The sequence below is a fragment of the Ammospiza caudacuta genome, chromosome 22 (assembly GCF_027887145.1).
Source record: "Ammospiza caudacuta isolate bAmmCau1 chromosome 22, bAmmCau1.pri, whole genome shotgun sequence".
Taxonomy (NCBI): domain Eukaryota; kingdom Metazoa; phylum Chordata; class Aves; order Passeriformes; family Passerellidae; genus Ammospiza; species Ammospiza caudacuta.
In genome coordinates, this window is record NC_080614.1 from 5,914,251 (window position 1) to 5,934,892 (window position 20,642).

At 42.3% G+C, this 20,642-nt stretch overlaps 1 protein-coding gene across 1 annotated transcript in view; it reads right to left on the reverse strand.

The window, feature by feature from the left end:
- Positions 1-2,127: 2,127 nt before the first annotated feature.
- DHRS3 (dehydrogenase/reductase 3) overlaps positions 2,128-20,642 on the reverse strand; it is a 31,031-nt gene continuing 12,516 nt past the window's right edge. Inside the window, exons 3-7 of the mRNA XM_058818749.1 lie at positions 10,195-10,338; positions 8,940-9,059; positions 7,338-7,576; positions 6,230-6,355; positions 2,128-4,982 (exon numbers count right to left, since the gene is read on the reverse strand). Coding sequence (XP_058674732.1) covers positions 4,898-4,982; positions 6,230-6,355; positions 7,338-7,576; positions 8,940-9,059; positions 10,195-10,338 — 714 coding nt within the window. The 3' untranslated portion in view covers positions 2,128-4,897. The remainder of the gene's footprint in view (positions 4,983-6,229; positions 6,356-7,337; positions 7,577-8,939; positions 9,060-10,194; positions 10,339-20,642) is intronic.

Below are 20,642 nucleotides of genomic sequence, written 5' to 3' on the forward strand. Positions count from 1 at the left end.
TATTTTGTATTCTCATATACTTTTCAGTCACTCTCCAATTACACTGCTTTCTTCCCTCATTTAAGGAGGTTATGCAGGAAAAAATCATTTTATGATGCATACAAAATCATCACACAATTTTTTTCTGTGCTAATATGTCACAATGCCCATAACAAAGATGAGCTATAAGGAACAACTAAGTCTGGACTCTTTGGGAAGGTGTGAAGATATAAATTGTCTCAGAGGTTTGTGCCTTCAGTGCAGGCAGGCTGGGTCAGTGTGAGTTTCTGCTCACAGGATCTGCTACAGGACAAAAGAGGGGGTGATGCTGAAAGCAAAATGACAGAATGGAGCAGAGGGACTCAATGCCTTGGATGGTCCAGGGGACAATCAGGTGCTGAGGTGACCTCAGGAGAACAGAGGTGATAAAGGGGCAGAAGGATCTGAATTTCCATCTTGCCCCAGGAATCACAGGATAGAAGAGAATGAGCTGCAGGGAGCAGGTGAAGTTCTGTTTCTCCTCCTGTCTCTGTCCAAGTCCCTGAATCTGTGGCTGCCACTACTCACAGCTCAGCATCTCCTTCAGAAAAGCATGAGGTCAAAGAGGATGCAGTTCCCTGGAGAATGAAAGTGCTGCTGGTGACTGACAGGTTTGCTCAGACTCCAAACACGCCAGGATCTGAGTGCTGGGGAGGTGAGAGCAGCAAACAGTGCAGAATATTCTCATTCCCAGGGCTGGTGGTTGGTAAAAATGCAAAATACTGCATTTGACATAATCCTGCTCTAGCCCAAACTTAGGAACCGGTACTGTCAAAAAAAGTGGCTGTCACCTAGATTAAATTGATTAAATCCAAGTGAAGAAATAAAAACAAAAGAGATGATCCAAGGCTCACCTTGCGTTCTTTTCTCAACAATTGCATTTCAGCTCGAGGAAGGCACTGGGCCACATTAATGTCTGCTACAAGCAGATGTGTTCTCTTGGAAATCCATGCACCCACTTTGCTGTGCCTGCATTAAGTCTGTTACTGGGTTTTTAGGAGCTTTGGCAAGTGCTATCTGTTAATATCTGAAGGTGGGAGTGTTCAGGGAGTTGTCGGAAAGGCTTGCAAGACTAGATCTGATCATACCCACCCACACTAATTAACACATTACATAAAAGTACAACAAGTTTCTCTTTGCAAACATCAGAATCACTTGCCCAGGCACTTTCTGTGCAGTTCTAGAAGAACTTGAGGGACAGACTCTATTGCTTTTTGACCTCAATGGAACAATGGGTGAGTGGGGAGGGTTCAGCTCCCACTTTCAGGGCACACTCCTTTTTGTCATGCTGCTAAAACCTGCCATGGGCAGGGACATGGCTGGAACAACATTTTTAAAGTTCACCAAGGGTGCATGAGGGTGCACTTTTTTCTCATCAAAAACCACAAAAAGAAATATTCAACATGAGGGATCAGATTCCTATACAAAGGACTCCTCCTCTCCCTGCCCTGCCTTGTTAATTCTGAAAATCACTTATAAACAGTAGCACTTGAAACTACCTTGAGCTGAAAAATCCTCCCATTTAAATTTGACCCTTTTTTTGGTGAAGGGAACATGTCCCAAACCAGCTCATGTTTCTCTATCATTCAAATTTTAAACCAGCAATAATCTCCTGTATAAGAGCCATAGTGACTCTTCTACTTCTTCAGAGTTTGCCATAAGTAAAACTAATTTCCTATGAAACTCCTGTGCTCCTGCAGCTTCACCTGGATTCCTCCAGCAAGATAAGAGCCATAGTGAGGACTCTTTTTACTTTTTCAGAGTTTGCAGCAAGTAAAATTAATTTCCTATGAAACTCCTGTGAGCTGCTCCTGCAGCTTCACCTGGATTCCTCCAGCAGGATAATAAATGAATGCCCCAATCTCCATTTACTCCAGACTCTAGGATGACATCTGGCTTCAAGATGGTGGCACAGAAAAGTGCAGTGATGACACAGGAAAACAGAAGGCAAAAAATAATTGTGCAGTGGAGAGCAGGAGGCAGCAGAGAGAGCAGGCAAAGTCAAAATTAAAGTAAATCAAAGGGCGGAAATTCCTCGGAGAAGGCCTTAGGCTTCAACAAAGCTTGTCCACATTTGCAGCACTTCAAGATTACCCAACCCTACCCTTATGTGGGAAGGTCCCAGCAGACCCCAGCAGGCATTCCAGAGGAGCCTTTCTATTAAAAAAAAACTTTTCAGAGTCTCCATGCACGTTTGCAGATCGATGGAGCCCATCCTGTCTGCAACACTCACCAGGGAAGGATCTCTCTTACCCAACTCCTCCCTGCTATCTGAAAAGCAAAGTTAATGTTTTCCTCATCATTTTCTGCTTGCTGCAAGCCTCTCCCCCACTGTGACTGCTATTTGACCTGCTGTCTGCTCTGGGACCCCGAGGGAAGGCACAGGGAGCTCTGTGTGTGTGTGTGAGAGCAGAGAGGGTGAGCCTCAGCTCCTCCTGGCTTGTTTGTATTCATCAGAAAGAAAGAAATCATCAGCAAACATCACAAAGAAATCAACAGTGTGTAAGGCAACCCTGGAGATAGGCAACATCTTTTTGTGCTGCAGGGAAAGAGCAGAAGGGACAGGATTTGAGGTGGATATGGATTCCAGTGTGTTTTTAGCTCATTTCTGCATTAGGAAGTTATCAATGAACAGAATTCTCAGCACAAAGGTTTAAGGGGACCTTAAACCTTTCAAGGGGACGCTGCTCTTTCAGCACAGGTGACTGCACTTGCAGCTACAAGCCTGGCACTCCCAGCTGGGATTAATGAGAAACTGGAAAGGATCGGAGAGCACAAGGGGAAGTTGGTATCACCATATCAACCTCTCCTGATAAACCTGGTACCTTCAGTATTCCAGGCAGATCCTGGAAGGAACCCTGAAGGGTTCTCCCCTCATGGCACTTGACTTTTCACTGAGATGGGCTTCTCAAAAAAACTGACAAAAAATAAAGCTGGAAGCCTCTATTAGGGTGGATCTCAAAATCCCAGAGACTGAAGCTCCTTTTCATCCTCTCCAGATATCCAGGAATTTCAGATATCCAGAGGCATCACAGTGCTCCAGGTTACAGCTCTGCACTGACTCAGGCAGGAGAGCCCCTCCAAACACTCGCCCAGGCAGAGGGACCCCAACACTTCTGGCAGCACCTTCCTCTGGGAGAGCTCCAGAAAGGAGAAATCCACTGGTCTGCAGCAAGGTCACACCTGATTTTAACCCTCGCACCTTTGCATCTCAGTTGCAGGTCTCCATTCCATGTGGCAGAACCAAAGGAGTGTTTTAAGCACAGCTCACAGCTTTTCTGCTGTACCTCAGAAGTCTTTTAGATTATAAGTTTTAGTATATGGGTTTTTTCCTCATCCAAATTTTTGTATAGAAGCTCCTGGTCTATGAACAAATACTGCTTTGACTTTCTATGAAATGTTGCATTTGAATTTGCTGAGTTTTGACAGGCATTTAGGTAGTCAGACTTGCAATTTTGAGGTAGGGAAACACCAGAAATATCTGCTTTGCAGGTCCGGGTGCTCCTTCAGATGATCCATTTTGCCCCAGGCCATACAGGACATCTACAGAAAAGCTTGAAATTCGAGTCAGGAGCCCTAAATGCACTCCTTTAATCACACATCCACCCTTGAGACACTTCATTCAGGTGTTTCCAGCTGGACTTGCTACTTCCTGTATTGCAATTATTTTAATTTCTCTGTTAGCACTGCTCCAATGTGCTGCTTACTGCATTTTGCACAGGAATGCAGTGCTGCCATTCCTAGGCTGTCAAAGAGAATATTTCACTACAAAAATAAATAATGTCTAGCTGCTTCTGGCACCTCAGTCCAAGCATATTTATCATTTTGGCTGATCAGTGCCTGACTCAATGTTCCTAAAGCACAATGGGTTTATTCCCAGATGAATTCAAAATGCATTTAATCAGGTCTTTGCTAAATGTGCTCCCAAATTTCACATCTCATGAGCACAACAGGACTGTGTCTTAGAGCATTATTCCACTTCACTGTGCGGACTGATATAATGGATTTTCCTCTGCATGGATTGTGTCAGTGAATGTATGTTTGTACAAGCAGGCTCTAGTTTTAGTTTCTAGATTTAGTTCATCCCCAATGTGCTGCTGCCTACATGTGTGGCAGTCTGGGATTAAGACTAAAAATATATTTATATTTTATCAGAAATGAACAACAAAAAAAAATCAGAAGGACAATTTCACATATGAATTCAGTGACAGAAAGAATCTCCCACTATTTAAACTCTCAGCTCTGCTGCCTGAGCCTTCCTGTCCAGCCTCCAGAGGGGAAGCACAACAGCTTTTTTGGGCCCAGAAAGAGAAGTCCTGGGTGGCCTTTAGCAGAGAAAACATTGCCTCATGGTTTGCTCCTTCCCCAGCGTGTGCTGGGAACAGCTTCATCATGGGATGGGAAGTGAAGAAAGAGAAGGAAGCGCCCTTGAAACGTCCATATCTTTTAGTTCTTCCAAGTAATTCTGAAGTTCCCCATTCAAAAAGCTGAAATGAAACCAGTGGCAGCTCCTCTGGAGAGAGGGCACAGAGTGTGTTTGGGATGGATGTGCTGCCTCTCCCCTGAGACAGCCCACAGACACTTGAGAAACAAAAATCACATCTTAAAACTATGAGTAGATTTAACAATTGAACTCTAAAGAATTAAACACCATAGAAACATTTCACACTTTCTGTTTTTTCCTTTCCAAGGGTCCATAGTCCACTCACTCAATCCTGTGCAAAGGTCATGTTACTATGGATATGACCTGCAAGAAATGTGTTGCCTCAGAGCAGCACAAGTCACATGAACAGGCTGAAAGCCAAGAGCTGCTGATTCCCAGTCCTGGAGGATTTTCATGCTTGTGCTGGGCTCACTGCAGAGCAGTCCTGGTGCCAGCCTATGTTCGTCCTTTAAAAGTGTTCATGCAGGTGTAGCTCCCAGAAAACTTGTGGATTTCTTCAAGTGCTGCCTGGGGGAGAATGCTGGTGTGGAAGCAGAAAGAAAATCAGCAGATGAGACAAATCCCTTAATCTGTTCTAATGAGAGATGTGTAAATATGGATTTATGGATATAAATATACAAATGTTCAAAAAACAGCTAGTGAGAGACACAGACAAAACTGGCATCAGTTTCCTGCTGTGAGGAGGTTACAGGGAGAAAGTTCCATCCAGTCACTCTTTCTCTACAGAAATATTTATCCAAAAAAGTCTGTAAAAGCTGTGACTTGGAAGATACCATTATGTTTTATTCCTTCTAAATATAATATATGTACTATATTATCTAAATATATAGTATATAACATATATATATACACTATATATCTAAATATATCTGAATGTAATATATATATTATATAATATAGATTATATATTATAAACTCTGATATATACAGATTTAACCTGAATTCTCTGGTTAACCTGCCATCTGGTAGTGCAAGGCATGTGGCCTCCTTATCCTAAGGTATGGATAGATATCTGATTTCCTGACAGCTACTCTAATGGAAAATAACTTATTAATTCTTACAATAAAATGGAACAGCCCCTTTTTCTTGTTGACAGAAATTCTGGGAACTTTTACTCCAAATTTTACATTCAGAGCAAAGCATTTACTGTGAATTATTTTTTCTTGTTTGAAATGCAATACTGAAATTATTTTCCACAGAAGTCTTATGGCCTTGTTTCAGTTCCTGACTGCAGCTGCTTTTCCAAAGGTTTTAGTGCAAACTGTCATGGAAACACAAAGGTGAATGTTCTTTCTCTGTGGTTATTCCAGGATATGAAGTTATAATTTTTTTCCTTAGGAACCTTAAAATTTCAGTCCTGATCATACACAAAAACATTGATTTAATAGTTTCACTGATGCAACATAGGCAATTCTTTCTAAATGCAGATGGGATGTCAAGGCCTTAAGGTTCAGAAATCCTGCAAAATAAAAAGCCTGGAGTCCAACAAGTGACTTAATAAATCCCAATCAACTACCTGTGTTAGTCAATTATTATGAAATTCCCTGGACAAAAATCCAGTTTACACCTCAGGAATCCAAATTTTGGGAACGAAACAGGTTTCCTAAGGGGTTATACAAAGAGAAAACATCTCCAAAGGGAATTTCAAAGTGTCTTCCTTTTGCTTCCATGGCTGAGATGAGAGAGCAGTTCCAGCCAGCCTGAGCTCTGCCTCAGGGAACAGACACAGAGCCAACCTTCCCTGTGCTGGGCAAAGGAAATACTCACCTTTTTAGGATAACAAGGACATGCATTGTCCATGGCAGGAGCAGGAAGGCTTGGTTCATCTGAACAGCTTCTACTGTCCTCCTGGCCACTGTCTCTGGCTTGAGAGGAGGGAAGAGACTAGGGAACCTGAACAGAGAAAATAAAATAATTACAGGTGAACCAAGCTCCTTCTTTAAGGTGTCACTGTCCAAGTCCTGCTACTCTAAGTTATTGCTGGTAACTGGCCTTTAAACATCCTCAGGACAGGCTATGTCTCTAAAAGAGGCAGAAAATTCCAGTTCCAACCCAAAAGCCCCAAAGCAGAAAGCCCAGTTCCAACCAGTTCTACTGGGTTAGCTAAACAGTTAAGAATGTACATGTTGGTGCCCTCAGGGAGAAGTGGCAGAGAGTAATCAGAGCCCTGATTCAGGGTTTTTCCTAATTTGAATGCAAACCAATACCAAATGCTGCCTTTTCAGTGATGGCGTTTTTCCTTTTACTCTCTGTTCCTCTCTGCTTGATTCTAATCCTTGACAGGTGAAAGACAAATATTTTCCTCCATTGCTTTTAACACCAAACATAAAGCTTTTCCCAGCTCCTGCAATAGCTTGACACTGCAGATTTTCTTGACTAAGAGAGCACAATCTGTATTAGAGGTTATTTTACTCATTGTAAAAGATTCATTTGGACAGCCACTACTTGTTCTCTTGGACAGGGGTAAAAAGGAGGTACTGATATTCTCACTTCTGTAAGTGGCTGTCATTCCTTTCACTGGGAAATGTTTAAGTATTCCAGTGAATAAAGAAGGAACTTGTACTGTTAATTCTAAAGTAATTTGTAGACTGGTCCTTTTGCATAACCATTGCAGATGGCTTCCCCTCTGGTATGGCCTAAAAATGCAAGGAAAAGCAGCTTCCAGTTCTCTCAGCAGCAGCCAGGGTGGTGCAGGAATATCCCAGCACACTGAGTGAACCAGTCTGATGGCTCCCAGGTGGCCTAAAGTGACCCTCTGTTCCCAGGCAGCCAAATGAGACATCAAATTCTCTTAACTAAATGAAGCATTAATTAGGAGTGTATTCTGATGATTCATTTAAAATGAGCTGCTTTCTTCCAGCTCCCCTGGACTGACCTGATTCTCATGCCCTGGAACATCTCTGTGCTGGTGTGGAAGGGCAGGACTGTGGTGGCATTCACTCCAGGACAGTCCAGCAGCCCCAGGGTCAGGCTCTCCATGAAAGCAAAGGATGAGGCCTTGGAGGTGCAATAGTCAATGGCACCAGGGATGGCTGACAAGGCCAGGACAGAGTTCAGGCAAACAATGTGCCCATTCTGGAGCTCCAGCATCCTTGGCAGGAATGCTTTGGTGGTCTGAAGAATAAGAGAGTTAAAAGAAGAAAAGAAAAAAAAATTGCTTAGCAGTGATACAACAAAACCAGCACAGACTGAAAAAAATAAGGTGACACAGACACAACAAGCCCAAGTGTTCCTGTTCATTATGTAAGGGAAGGAGTGGCAGAGGACCTTGATTTGTCATTTTCTGAGGTTCTAAGTGAGCAAAGTTTGTGTAGAAACACAATAAAAGTGTTTCCTAACACATATATAAGCAGTACCCATAGATAAAGGCCATGAACAGTGCCTTCTATACTTAAGAACTTTTACAGGATAAAGTGTGATGAAATCACAAGAAGCTCTTTTTAATTTCTATTGTCTGATTCCAAATGGACTGAGTTTCACAGCTCCCTTCCCTGTAGTCCCACACTCCTCTGATGGTCCCTTCTCATCACCATAGAGGAAACTCCTCTGTGAGCTCAGGCTTTGACAAAGACATCAAATGTGTGACTGGAAATCACAGAATGGGAATAAAGAGCATTAAAAACTGAGTACTAAAAAAATTATGGTAATTTTTGACCTCTTTCCTCTGGCCTTTGCCCCTCACATTGTTTTTTCTCTCTTGTTTTCAACACAGACTGGTTTTACCAAGCATCCCTTAGAAAGACCTACTGGCTGTAATCTGTCACTCTCCTCCCCAACTATTTCCAGACTGCAAGGCAAGATGTATTCCATTACCATCTGTATGGCAGTTGTCTTTTGTCAAGTGGGCAGTTTTTCTTTATCTCTTCCACAATCACTCCTCTCTCTGGGGAGACATCTGCTGATAACAGCCATTGAATGTCACTGCATGGCTGATAAGAACTGCAGCATCCCATTGGGAGATGTGAGCCCAGAGGGAGGAGCCAAGCATTCCTACCTGGATATAATCTGGAGATTCTGGAACACCAGCACAGCTTCTCCACTGGATTTCCCAGAGGAACAGCAGCTGCCTCTGCCCCTGGATCTTCAGAGGCAGAGACTGCACCTTTCTCCAGGATCCCTGCTCCAGCAGAGCCAGCCCTGACACTGCAGGAGGGCTGAGCCACAATTCCAATGGGACTGCTGCCCACAGCCTGACCCACAGGGTGTCAGGTTGGGTTCTGACTCTGCCAGTGTTGTTTTGTTTTACTGCATTGTTTATTTTATCCGTTTATTTTCTTCCCTGTTAAAGAACTGTTACTCCCTGCTCCCATATTTTTTGCCTGAGAGCCCCTTAATTTAAAATTTATAGCAATTCAGAGGGGTGGGGAGGGTTTACATTCTCCACTTCAGGGGAGGCTCCTGCCTTCCTTAGCAGACTCCTGTCTTTCCAAACTGAGACATCAACTCTGGCTACATGGGACACAAGAGCTTCTCTCACCCAGAACTGTCCCAGGGTGTTTATGTGCTGGGATTTCAGCAGTGCATCGTCGTCGCTGTCCATCAGGCTCTTCCCATGAACCACAGCAGCATTGTTCACCAGGATGGTGATGTCACCCACCTGCAAAGAAAAGGCTTGTGATAAAAGGTATCTCTCCCCACAAATCAGAGAGCTGAATAGCCATTATTGCCCAAATACATAATTATTTTCACAGTTTTTGACACTCTTGCCTATGGGCTTTGTAATCCTTTGTATCACCTCATATAGCTAGCTGGACTTTGTACAATCTTATATGCATGGTCACCCTTCTTTTTTCCCAATATTTTTTTTTTCTCATCAAATACTGAATCACAGAATTGTTAAGTTGGAAAAGACCTTTGAGATGATCAAGTCCAGCCATCAACCCAGCTCCACCTCTGTGTTCAGCACTAACCCACGTCTCCAAGGTGCCACATCCACATGCTTTTTGAACACTTCCAGGGATGGTGCCTCCACTATTGCCTTATATAATATAAAATATATAATAAAATTATATATTATATATTATATATTATATATTATATATTATATATTATATATTATATATTATATATTATATATGAGTCTTCTGTTCCTGAGTCTCCTTTTCTGTAGAGGGGGCTGTTCTTTAACACTGAAATGTGTGAAGTGATCCATGAAACCTCCAGAGTAAACTATGCCAAAGGGCAGAATTTATAATCTGTGGATTATACTCTACTATATATATATATATAAATAAAATATATAATTATACATATATATATAAAATAAATAATTATATAGATATATATAAATATGAGTTTCCTCCTCCTGAGCCTCTACAATACATATATATATTATATATAATGAGTCTCCTCCTCCTGAGTCTCCTTTTCTTCAGAGTGAAGCCCCCAGCTCCTTCAGCTCCCTCCTGTCACTATAAGACATGAAATAACACAATGTTATTGTGTTCTTTTATTATTACACGCTGCTCTTTTAAGGTAAAAAGAGAGCTTTTAATTTCTGACTCCAGCATTTATAGATTTTTAAAAGTGACAGTGGATTGGAGGATGACAGTGCCACCTCTCCAATGACACTGGACAAAAACCAACAGTCCATCAAATTTCTTCTCCTCTATAAAAGAATGCAAAAAAATAAGTTATTTGCATAAAGTGTGTAAGGAAGTTTGTTACAAGAATGTAAACATCAGATAACTTAAAAAATCAAGGTGACCCTCCCAGGCATATTTTTCCCAGACCTTTTCCCTCACGGCCTTGGCTTGCTGGTAGACCTCCTCACGGTTCCCCACGTCACAGACGAAGTAGTGGCACTCTGTCCCCATCATCCTGATCTCCTCTGTGGTCTCCTTCAGGCATTTCTCAGTCCGACCCCACAGGATGATCTGTAGCAAGAAATTTTTGTTGGAGTCCAACTGCTTCTGTTTCATATCTAAAATAATTAAAACATGCTTCTGACTTCAACGGTTTGATGGAAACCTTTGATGTGTTTTCACTGCCAGGGCTGTTGTTTTGCTTCATTTAAGAAAAGCAATGACTTTCTGTTACATGGGGAGTATCAAGTGGGACCTGTCTTCCACTGCTGTTTACAGATTCTTTACAAGCAACACAAGCTGAAACAAAAACTCAAATCTGAAGCCTAATGTGACTGGAATATGGAACGTTTGGAAATTTTTCTGCATCGTGTCATTTCAAATCTCTCCTTGTTTTTGCTGTACACATGTACAGAATGACAAATTTATCCTAAAACCACAGACCTTCCTGAATATCTGGTGTGTTGTCTACTTCTTGTTTTATGTATGGAGACAAAATCTGCTCTGTAGTAAAATGTATTTTTTCAGCCTAGTAATCACTCGCAATTCTGGTTGCAGGCTGGTGTCTCAGGTGCATTTCAAACAAGTGTTCATCCTACAACAGACTTCTAAAGTGAGAAATTTCAAGCATGAATTTATTTTGCAGCTCCTGTATACAGGATTTCACTTGCCACTGCCTTTTAACACAATAAAAATTAAACACTGCTTCTTGCACAAAGCAAATTCGGAATATTTATAGAACAAACATTCAAATAATGGAGCACAGATCTGATTTACAATGAGACATAACCAGACAACCCTATCTGCATTTCTACACCATCAGTGAGGTCAGAAATAGAAATAACCTGAAAAGTCACCAGGTTCATTAACTCTTATCATGGGGCTTTGTCCAGCACAATTCTTTTTAGTCCTTCAAACATTAATCCGCAGCTAAGCAGATGTAGTCACAATATTTTTTCTGGGTACACAACCTTATTTGCTATTTCTTTCAAGGCAACTGGAAGGAATATAATTTCATCTCTGTTGTTTAGGACATCTATGAATGAATTGATCTCTGGTTTTTGCTCTTCAAGTAAGCCTTCTCAGCACTTATCATGTTATAAATGGTGAGTCACTGCAAAAAATAAATCACTGAATGGAGCTTGTTACTGCAATCAGCTGACTGTTCTGTGAGCTCTAAGAGCAAGATCCAAAAGAGAGACAAGAGATGGTTGCTACATTGAAAATGCAAAATTATGGTGCTATCTCCAAGCACGTGTAATCCAGAATTACAGTTCCTTCTCACACTACTGTGTACTGAGTCTGTATGAATCTGACCAGTATATTGATTTTTTTAATGGTTAAAAATAAGCACACTTACACTTCAAAGATTAAAGAATGTTTGAGTTTTCCCACAGTTGAAAGAACAGAAAGGAAAAAGTCTGAATTGCATCACTGCTTATAGCTCAATCCCTGCAATTAACTTAATAACAGCAAAATCAACATAAAAAAAAATTATGTGTGCAGAATTCTTACCCCACAACAAATCTCTGGCAGAGAGCTTTAACATGATTATTTTTTAAGAACTAGCTAAGCTTATCTCATAACTGGTACTAAAACTAATCTCTGCAGGGTCAAAGAGCTCTTTAGTGTACCCCAGCAAGGCTAAAATGCAGAAGTACCCAAATCCTCAACCACTTCCTAAACAAGTTACATTTACAATTAATCCCATTTCCATGTCATTGGCACATCTGTGAACACAAACACGCCCAGACTGATAAGATTTATATCCTCAAATTCTCCAGAGCACTAACAAATCTGGTTAACCAGAAACTTCAGAGCGTGTATAAATATGCCAGAACCATTTCATGGGAAAACTTATCTCAGGGGAAGTAATTTTCAAGGAAAAAGCTGTGATCACACTTAAAAACTGTAAGAAAGCATATGGCTGAAATTGCAGCTTGTGCACTGGCCTGGCTTCTAAAGTCTCAGCGTATCACCCTTGGCCATCAGGGCTTGGCATCTCCTCAAAGCCTGTAAAACTGATGGCTATTTACTCACTTCTGATCCCAGGGCTAGACCAAGGAATATTTTTCATGTGTACACTGCAGCCTTGAAGGGAAATCAAGAACATGTGAGAAATTTCACAAGCTCTCAGGAAGTATTTACAAAATACTGCTCAGCTGCGAGCACATGCACACTTTGCTCTCCCTTTCACAACCCACATGGAAAGGGGGAGGAAAAACCTCTGTGGAAAGGGGAGATAAAAAAGCCACAAAATGTCAACTGCAAACATCAAGTTTGATGCCCACAGAGTTTTGCATCCGGGTGAACTTCACCCTCTTTGCAGGGTTGGATTAGTCAATGTACGCACTAAAAAATGAAGTGACTTGCTGAAGAGGGATGGAAGGTAGGACAGGAAGAGGAGAGAAACAGAAATAAGGTGTCAGACAAGGAGAGTGTAAGGCAGGAAACTCTGCTCACATATCTGATACTCCAGTGCTTCTGCTATTGCTAAATAAAAAGTAGATCCCTCACTCTTCACTTCAATCTGTCTCAAAGCCTCCTATTCCCAGGAGCTACCACTGGTGCATTGAATGTCAGGAAATATACATGGAAGAACAGTTAAGCAAAGGATGACCTGTCAAAGGAACATCTGTCTGTGATGCAACTCTTGGATATACTATTTTTTTATGCCCCAACAGTTTCATTGAGACCTTTAATATCCTATAGGCAAGTCTTGCAAGGTGACCCCGTTAAATCTGGAGAAGACAGAATCTGCTGCTTATCCTGCTGACAACATTAATTTCAACACTGACTTCTTTCCATGAGAAGTTTTCATGTCTTTGATACTGTCCACATTCAGGTGAAGGCTTCAGCCTGTGTAAGAGAAAGGCAGTAAATAAAAGACCATTCTTTTGTGAGAGGTCCCTGATGGCCCAGTGGGAAGTGAGGGCTCCTGCCGTCATTTCTGCTACTTTTTACAGATGGATAAAACTCAGAACTCAATACAACGTGCTTTTGGTCCAAATTCAAGCTTGACTGCTCCTATGAGATCATATGAGACTTTAAATTTCTCTCTTACATCTGGCCAGACTGAATTGGCACAGGTTTCCCCCCAGCCTCCCAGGACATCAGATCTTACAGCGAGACAAGTCTGGAGCTGCTGCATTTGTCTCACAGTTGAGGCTTCTGTTGCTGCTGAACATCTTTAGGAAAGGCTTGTTTTACAGTCTTGTTGCACAGGCAACACAGCAGTTTTCTGATGTTTCTGATGTTTTCTGGGTCCTTACTCTACTACTGCCTCCTGAGATTTGCTACAAACTCCTCAATTCTCTGTGATCCTACATTCACCCTCTTCTGCAAAATGTGAATTAGTGATGATCACCCAATGCTCCTGAACAAACCCTTCTGCTCTCCTACTGCCTCCTGAGATTCACTACAAATTCCTCAGGTCTCCGCCCTCTTGCAGTCACCCTCTTCTGCAAAATGTGTCATTACTGATGACCATCCAATGCTCCTGAACAAATCCTTCTACTCCCTGCTGAGCCACTGTGGGCCTGGGGCTGTTTGCTGCTGCCCCATGAGCTCCAGTTACCCAAATATTGGCTCTTCACTTCCCTTGGGATGCAACCCTTGGGATAAAGAAATATTATTCAATAAACATAAAAATGTAAACATCAAGAAAGGCACCACTTCATTTCACCCTGCCCCAGCTGGGATTCCAGGGCTCTGCACTCATGAGGAGCCCCAGACAGAGCTGTGGTTTCAGAAATGGTCCATTTTATTGGGAAGCACAGTTTTTCAAATGTAGACATGGGGCTCAGAGTCTGGGCTGTCTCCTCTTTGCTTTCTAACTGTAAGTCTAAATTGGCAATAAGTGTGTCCCAAATGGAAGCTGAGAATGACTCCAACAGACACAGAAGTTCCTGTCTGGACAGAGGAAAATGAGAAGGAATAAGGAGAGGCACTTTGTTCATAATTTCCCAGCCTGTCAGGATGCTGCACAGCCACCCATTCACCAGAACTTAGCGGTGGACAGAGGAATATTTAACTTGCATTTTGGATAAATTCTTGGACAGACAGTTTCCCATCCTGGAAAGAATCCAGCCCTTATTTCTCCCTCCTCTCCATCTCTCACCATCCTCCCCTGCCTGCCTGCTCCTGCTGCACCAGACACCCTCTCCTCTCACAGAGTTACTGACCAGAAAATTGGTGAGGGCAGGTGCCCAGGGAGGTGGATAATCCTGCTCCAGGGCTTCCTGCCTGTGCTTACCTCGGTGTGACCCTGGGCTGGCAGCAGCCAGGGAGGCAGGTAGGGTGGGAAAGCTATCCCTGACATCCAGGTGGGATGAGAAAGCCACCCCTGACACTGCAGGTAGGATGGGAAAGCCATCCCTGACACTGCAGGCAGAATCTCACCACTGGACACAGGGAAGAAGAGATTTATGATGATGAAGGAACTCCACGTGCCCTCCTCCCCTTGATGAGCTTCAAAGTAGGCAAGGGCTGTGACATCACGCTTGGTGCAGATTTTCCCAGGATTTATTAATGGATTTTTGCAAAACAAACCTTATCTGTTGATCTGGAGTCACAGAACTCCTTATCTGACCTTAGGAAAATCCCTTCAGCTGGAGGGGCAGGCACTGCATCCTCTGCTCCCAGAGGATTAACTCTGGATCGTTTAACTCTGGATTTAATCTGCTAATGAGGCCTGTCCTGAGGTCAGAGGGGAGTCAGAGGGAAGGGTTTTTTGCTGCTGTTGCACTAAGGCAAGGCTGTCTGCAGGGCCAAAGCCTGACTTTCACCATAGCACAAGAAGAGTTATGCTCCTGACCACCACAAAATCAGATAAAGCCACTGATTTATATAAACTGGTCTAGACTGAGGCTGCTATCAACCACAACATAAACATGTGATCAATGCCTCCAGAGACTGAGGGATATTACTAATGCAGGACACAAGGTTAGAGCTAACTTTACATCATTCACAAGGCTAGTTAAGTTGTTCAGTCTGATTTTACTGCTAGCACAATTCAAGAACTGCAGCAATGGAATGCTGCCCTTTTACATCATCAATTATTTTGGCACTGTATCATCAGCAAACCCGCTGTGCTAGAATTTCTGCCTCCAGTGAGCTGGAGCAGTACTGGAAAGTTGTCCTACCACTACTGGATTGTATTTGAGTAAAGAAGTGTTCACTCTTGGTCTATTACATCACAAGGTGGGCTGTGATTAGCAGATATAACTTCCATTCTCAAAGTTTCTCCATTTTATGACCCATGAAGCAATTCTCTGATACAATCAGAAGACACTGAAAGATTAAAGTGTTGCAGAGAGACACAAATGCCCTTCCTGCCTGATCTCATTATTGCTGCCTCCACAAATCAAGCACAGCTCCCAGCCCCAGATCAGCAGCGATAGGAAGTAGTTGGTAGGTCAACACATTTCATTCCCCCTTTCAACCTCCTTGCCAGTGCAGGGGAACAAAAGTTGCTCTGTGTGAGCTGGTATCTGTAATTGCACAGACCTTTGTTCAAACACAGAAAGCCTTTCTGCTGCCCAACACTCAAGAGTTCCTGCATACTTTTAGGAAGTACAAAGTGTAGATAATCCACTGAAGTATGCCAGCCTTATCCCCCTATATTCACAACTGCCTGGTACTACTAACACACAGTCTTGTCCTCGGGAAAAAAAAAATGCATTCCAGTGTGTCCCATAATCCTGGCAGAGTTTTGCACATCGTGAGAAAGGGAAGCTAAATCCCACAGCCTCAAAAGCTCCAGGTCTTTAGCCTGTCAATGGCTAAAGAAGAGTTTTCTCCTCCACCCCTTCCCCTCTCCTGGCCCCAGGCAAAGGCAGACAAGTTCTTTCAGGAGCTCTCCACGGGAGAGGCAGCTCAAGGCTGATTACTGGAAGAGGGAAAGGTGTGGCCCTGCAGTGTGAAAAGCCAATCTTTGCTTTAGAAAAGGAAAAAAAAAAAAAAAAAAAGAACCTTGTGATGCCTGAAGTAGGTCAAAATACTTAACCCAGCCCCTTAGTGACACTTCTGTAAAGGTAAGCAAACAAAGCAGGCCAGTGGAGAATTTCTCTGGGTTCCCACAGTGAATATCAAAGCTGCAAAGGACAGGTATGAGAAAAGTTGCATGTTAACGTGGAGAATCGAGAGAGCAAGCCTCTGTATCTATTTTACATGCAAGCTTTTCAAGATTACTATTTAGCAGTTGTAAAGCCTGTAAGAATTGAATTTAAATTTAATCCTGCCACCCTGGTAAACACAAACCACAGAGTTTATAATAAACTGGTTTAAGTCCAGGAGTAACATATAGTAATGAGATTAACAGGTAGGGCTAAAGAGACTTCAGAAGGCGACTGAAGGAGTGAATTCCAATCATTTTAGTCTGGAGTCTGAACTTTTATTAGTTTATATGTTGACTTAGCACTCAATGGGATTAACATTATTCACCTAAACAACAGTCAATTCCAGATGTACCCCTTTTTCCCTCTTAAAAAAATCACAGAGGAGTATGTCAACACCTGCCTGCTGTTCAACAGGGGCCTTCCCTGGAAAGAAAACGTGTGATTTTCTGTGTGCACACAGGCATTTAAGAGCAGAGCAGCTCCCTGTGAAGAAGGGAACAAATGCCCACTGTTCTCACAGTCAGGACTATGTAAGGACAGGTGGCCCCATGCTGACATTTTTTTATTTTTTTCTCCAATTGCTTTAGTCTGCAGCACTCCAGACTGCCTTGGGAGCAGCTCTTCGCAGCTCTGCTCTGAGCACAGGAGGAAGGGCAAGGGTGAGGGTTGTTTGCAAGGAGAGGTCAGGCAGGAGTCAGCCTTTACAATTCCATTAACGCTGGGACAGGGTCAAACCGAGTGCAACGCTCCAACAAAATGCACCAAGTGGCCACAAGCTGTCACCCTGGAAGGTCCCTGCAAGCATCTGTGGGGTAAAGAAAGGACAGGCTTGTAATGGGGAATGGTTTGCCACCCCATGAGTGAGAACAGGCTGCTGCTGCTGCAGGGAGCCAAAGCACACAAATGTTAAAAATAGGCTGGAAACTGTTGTAAAATGGTTGATAGATCCATAGTTAAGTGTGTACTGTTAGTTTGGTTGTTATATTGTAAAAGGGGTTAAAAGGGTAGCTGTAAGAAATAGGGTACTCAAAGTAGCATAGAGGACACAGACTCAAGCTATGTCAGGGAAGGTACAGGTTGGATATCAGGAGGAAATTTTTCACTGAAAGAATAATAAAGTAATGGAATGCTCTTCCCAGGGCCATTCTCACTGCTTTGCCATCTGTTGCAAAAGATGGCAAAGCAGGGCCATCCTTCCCAGAGAGGTGGCAGAATCACCATCCCTGGATGTGTTTAAATAAAGACTGGACATGGCACTTGGTGCTACAGTCTGGTTGAGGTGTTAGGGCATGGGTTGGACTCGATGATCTTAGAGGTCTCTTCCAACCTCATTATTCTCTGATTCTGTGAGAACACACCTCAGTAAAGTGCACCACGAGCCAGCCTGGACAGAACTGCAATGGCCAATCAAGCACCTTCAACCTTCATGCAAATGAAGGATCAAACAGAAACCAATCCAAAAGGACACAAAACAGGATAAAAAGGGGCATCTGACCCACTGAAATTGTGCTGTTCCCTGGGACATCACTGCTCCATCCTCAGCAGGAACACTGCCCAGCCCAGTCCCCCTTGCTTTAGGCCTTTCTTTTATCGTAATAAATGCTGAAATCACTTCAGTACCCGGAGCCTGCTCCTGTTTTTATCACAAAGAAATATCCTGCAGAAAGATTCTCTGGCTGCAGAGCAGGAAGAAGTGGAGGATCTGGGGGTGGGGAGAGGGGTTAGGAAAGTTCTGTGTTTGAGGTAAGGCTCTGGAGACACCCACCAATAGAAATATAATGCTCCACCCTGCAAAAATAACCAGTGTGCTGCTGCCGCCTCCGTCTGCTTGGCATGGCATCCCTGTAATCCAGATTCCTATAAAAATGTCAGGAAATTGTGGGGAGGGGAAATATGCAGGTGCAGAAAGCCCTTTTGTCCTGCAAGCACAGCAGACAAGATGAAGGGATAGAAAGTCAGTAAATAACATTTCAAAGGGGAAAAAGAAATTACTGTGATGGTCTGACAGGATATTTCAGCATCACTGAAGTTTAGCTGTGTGCACATTTTCCAAAATGCTGCATTATTATTTTTTACTTACTGCATAAAACTATCTGGGTAAAGAACCTGTGACAGGTTAAATATTCATGTTAGATATCTACTACAATACAAAGCTATGTCTGCATTGAACAGTAACTCTTCTTGGAAAGCTAAAAAATCCAAAAGTTAGATTACAAGGTAATGTTAGGAGAAAAGGACATGTGGAGTTAAAAAGTGGCTCCAACACAGTATTATTTCACCTGACTAGGCAAAACTGCCCATAAATTGAAAAACCTGACAATATAAATGTATGTAAAAGAAGAATTAAAGAGCTACAAACTGGGTGCCAGTCAAAGTGGATTCTTCTGTAGAGTTTGCCTTTCTATTTCTGAGATAAATTCTGGAGCAGAGCAGCCTAACCTTGAAATGCTGGGTGGTTTTAACTTCCAGTCCCCAGGGACAGCACTGACTCCTAGGCTGGACCCTGCATGGTTTAAAAATGGCTTAAAAATTATTTATGCTGCATTACCAGTTTAAAGACTTGTCAGCTTTAATTCAGAACACCTTCAGTTCTGTTCCAAGCTCAATCATGATGAGCAATTCACCAGCACTTCACTTATTTTGGGGAATATATTAAAAAATTCTCTATAAAAAAAAAAAATAGATTTATCAATTTGATGCTATCCTCAAAACATCACTGAGAAGAAAAACTAGGGAAGGGTTTAAATTTGTTAAGCTGGGAGAAGGCTTGCAACAAAAATAGCCAGAGAAACCTAAGGGTGAATAATGTTCCCAATGCTGTCATTATAAACTGCCCTCCAGAAAGGGCTAAAATATGCTCCAGATCATCCATGTGCATAATAGGATGCAGCTCTTGACTGAAAAAATAACTTCTCCCGTGAGGTTACTGGAGAAGTATTGGAGTTAAAATAGCCTGCCTGAAATTTGTGTATAAACACCAGACAAGCTCCCCTACAAGCCTTTCTCTGCCTCTAGAAAAAGAGAACTGCTACCATTTTCAAACCACATAAAAGCTGTCAAAAGGTGCCTTTCTTATAAGAATTTTAGTTGAAGAAATAAAGGGCACTGCTCAGAAGAAAGCTTCAATATTGAAATGCTTAACTGGTTGCCTATCTTTTCATGTGCTTTTCAAAATGTTATCTTTTAATGGTGGCTGTTGCTATGCAACAGAGCAGAATCTCTAAAATCTATTCATGAGTTGTACAAATGGCAGTTTTCAGGACATATTTAACTCTCTCAGTCTATTAAGTCAAAGAAGGAGGATGGGAATCAGAGGACTGGAAGGTCCCAGAGCACAACCCCCACCCAGGGGTACAGCATGGCTTAAAAAGGATCTTTCACTGATTATACAATTTTTTTTTCAATACACTGTTAAGATATAGAAGCTACTTTGCTTTCAAAAATGTGAGAAACAGCACAGTTCTGTTCAATAAAATGATATCTAAATGTAAAACCAAAAGTTATATACATGTTCATTACTTTTAGCCAGATCAAAGCAATTCAAATTCAGGCTCTGCCACAATGGTTATTTAAATAACCTATTTGCCAAATGTTATTTAAACAAGAGGTGCTGGTCAGGCAGTCACAAACCCAGCTTTAGCATACTCCTAACTTACAGCTGCCTGGAAGTTCCCATCTTCTGGATGTGACTGCTTTTCAGGCAATGCAAAATGAAGTTAATTCACTTCAATGTGAACACAAAATCAATTAAGTTATCACAGAATGAGACAAACCTCACTTTCCAATAAAATAAACTGTATAAAGTAACCTGGGCAGTAAGAGAGATTTAGCTGAGGGGCAGAAATGGAATATTGAGGCCCAACAATTCTCAGTGTGTTCAAAGGCAGCCACAAGCCCAGCTCTTTGCCTGAAGGGTTCCCTCCCTGCCAGCAGCCTCAGAGCATTGGGGATCTGGAAACTGCTCCAAGAAAGTGTGAGAAATTTAGCCCTAAAAAAACAGGCCTATTTTTGGTTGACTCACATTCACTTTTTGCTTCCACTGAAATACAAGTGACAAACCCAGCCAAAGTAATGGCCTGAAGGACAGCAACCCCCACGTGCAGCAGTGATGGATTGTCAGTGCTGGAACTGCACTTAGAAACCTGGAATCTGAAACAAATAACACTACTTGGCCTAAATCTGAGGCTCAAATACAAACCAAAAGTGTTCTAACTGTTTTTACTGATTCCAGTGGCTAAAGAAACCATTCTTACTTCA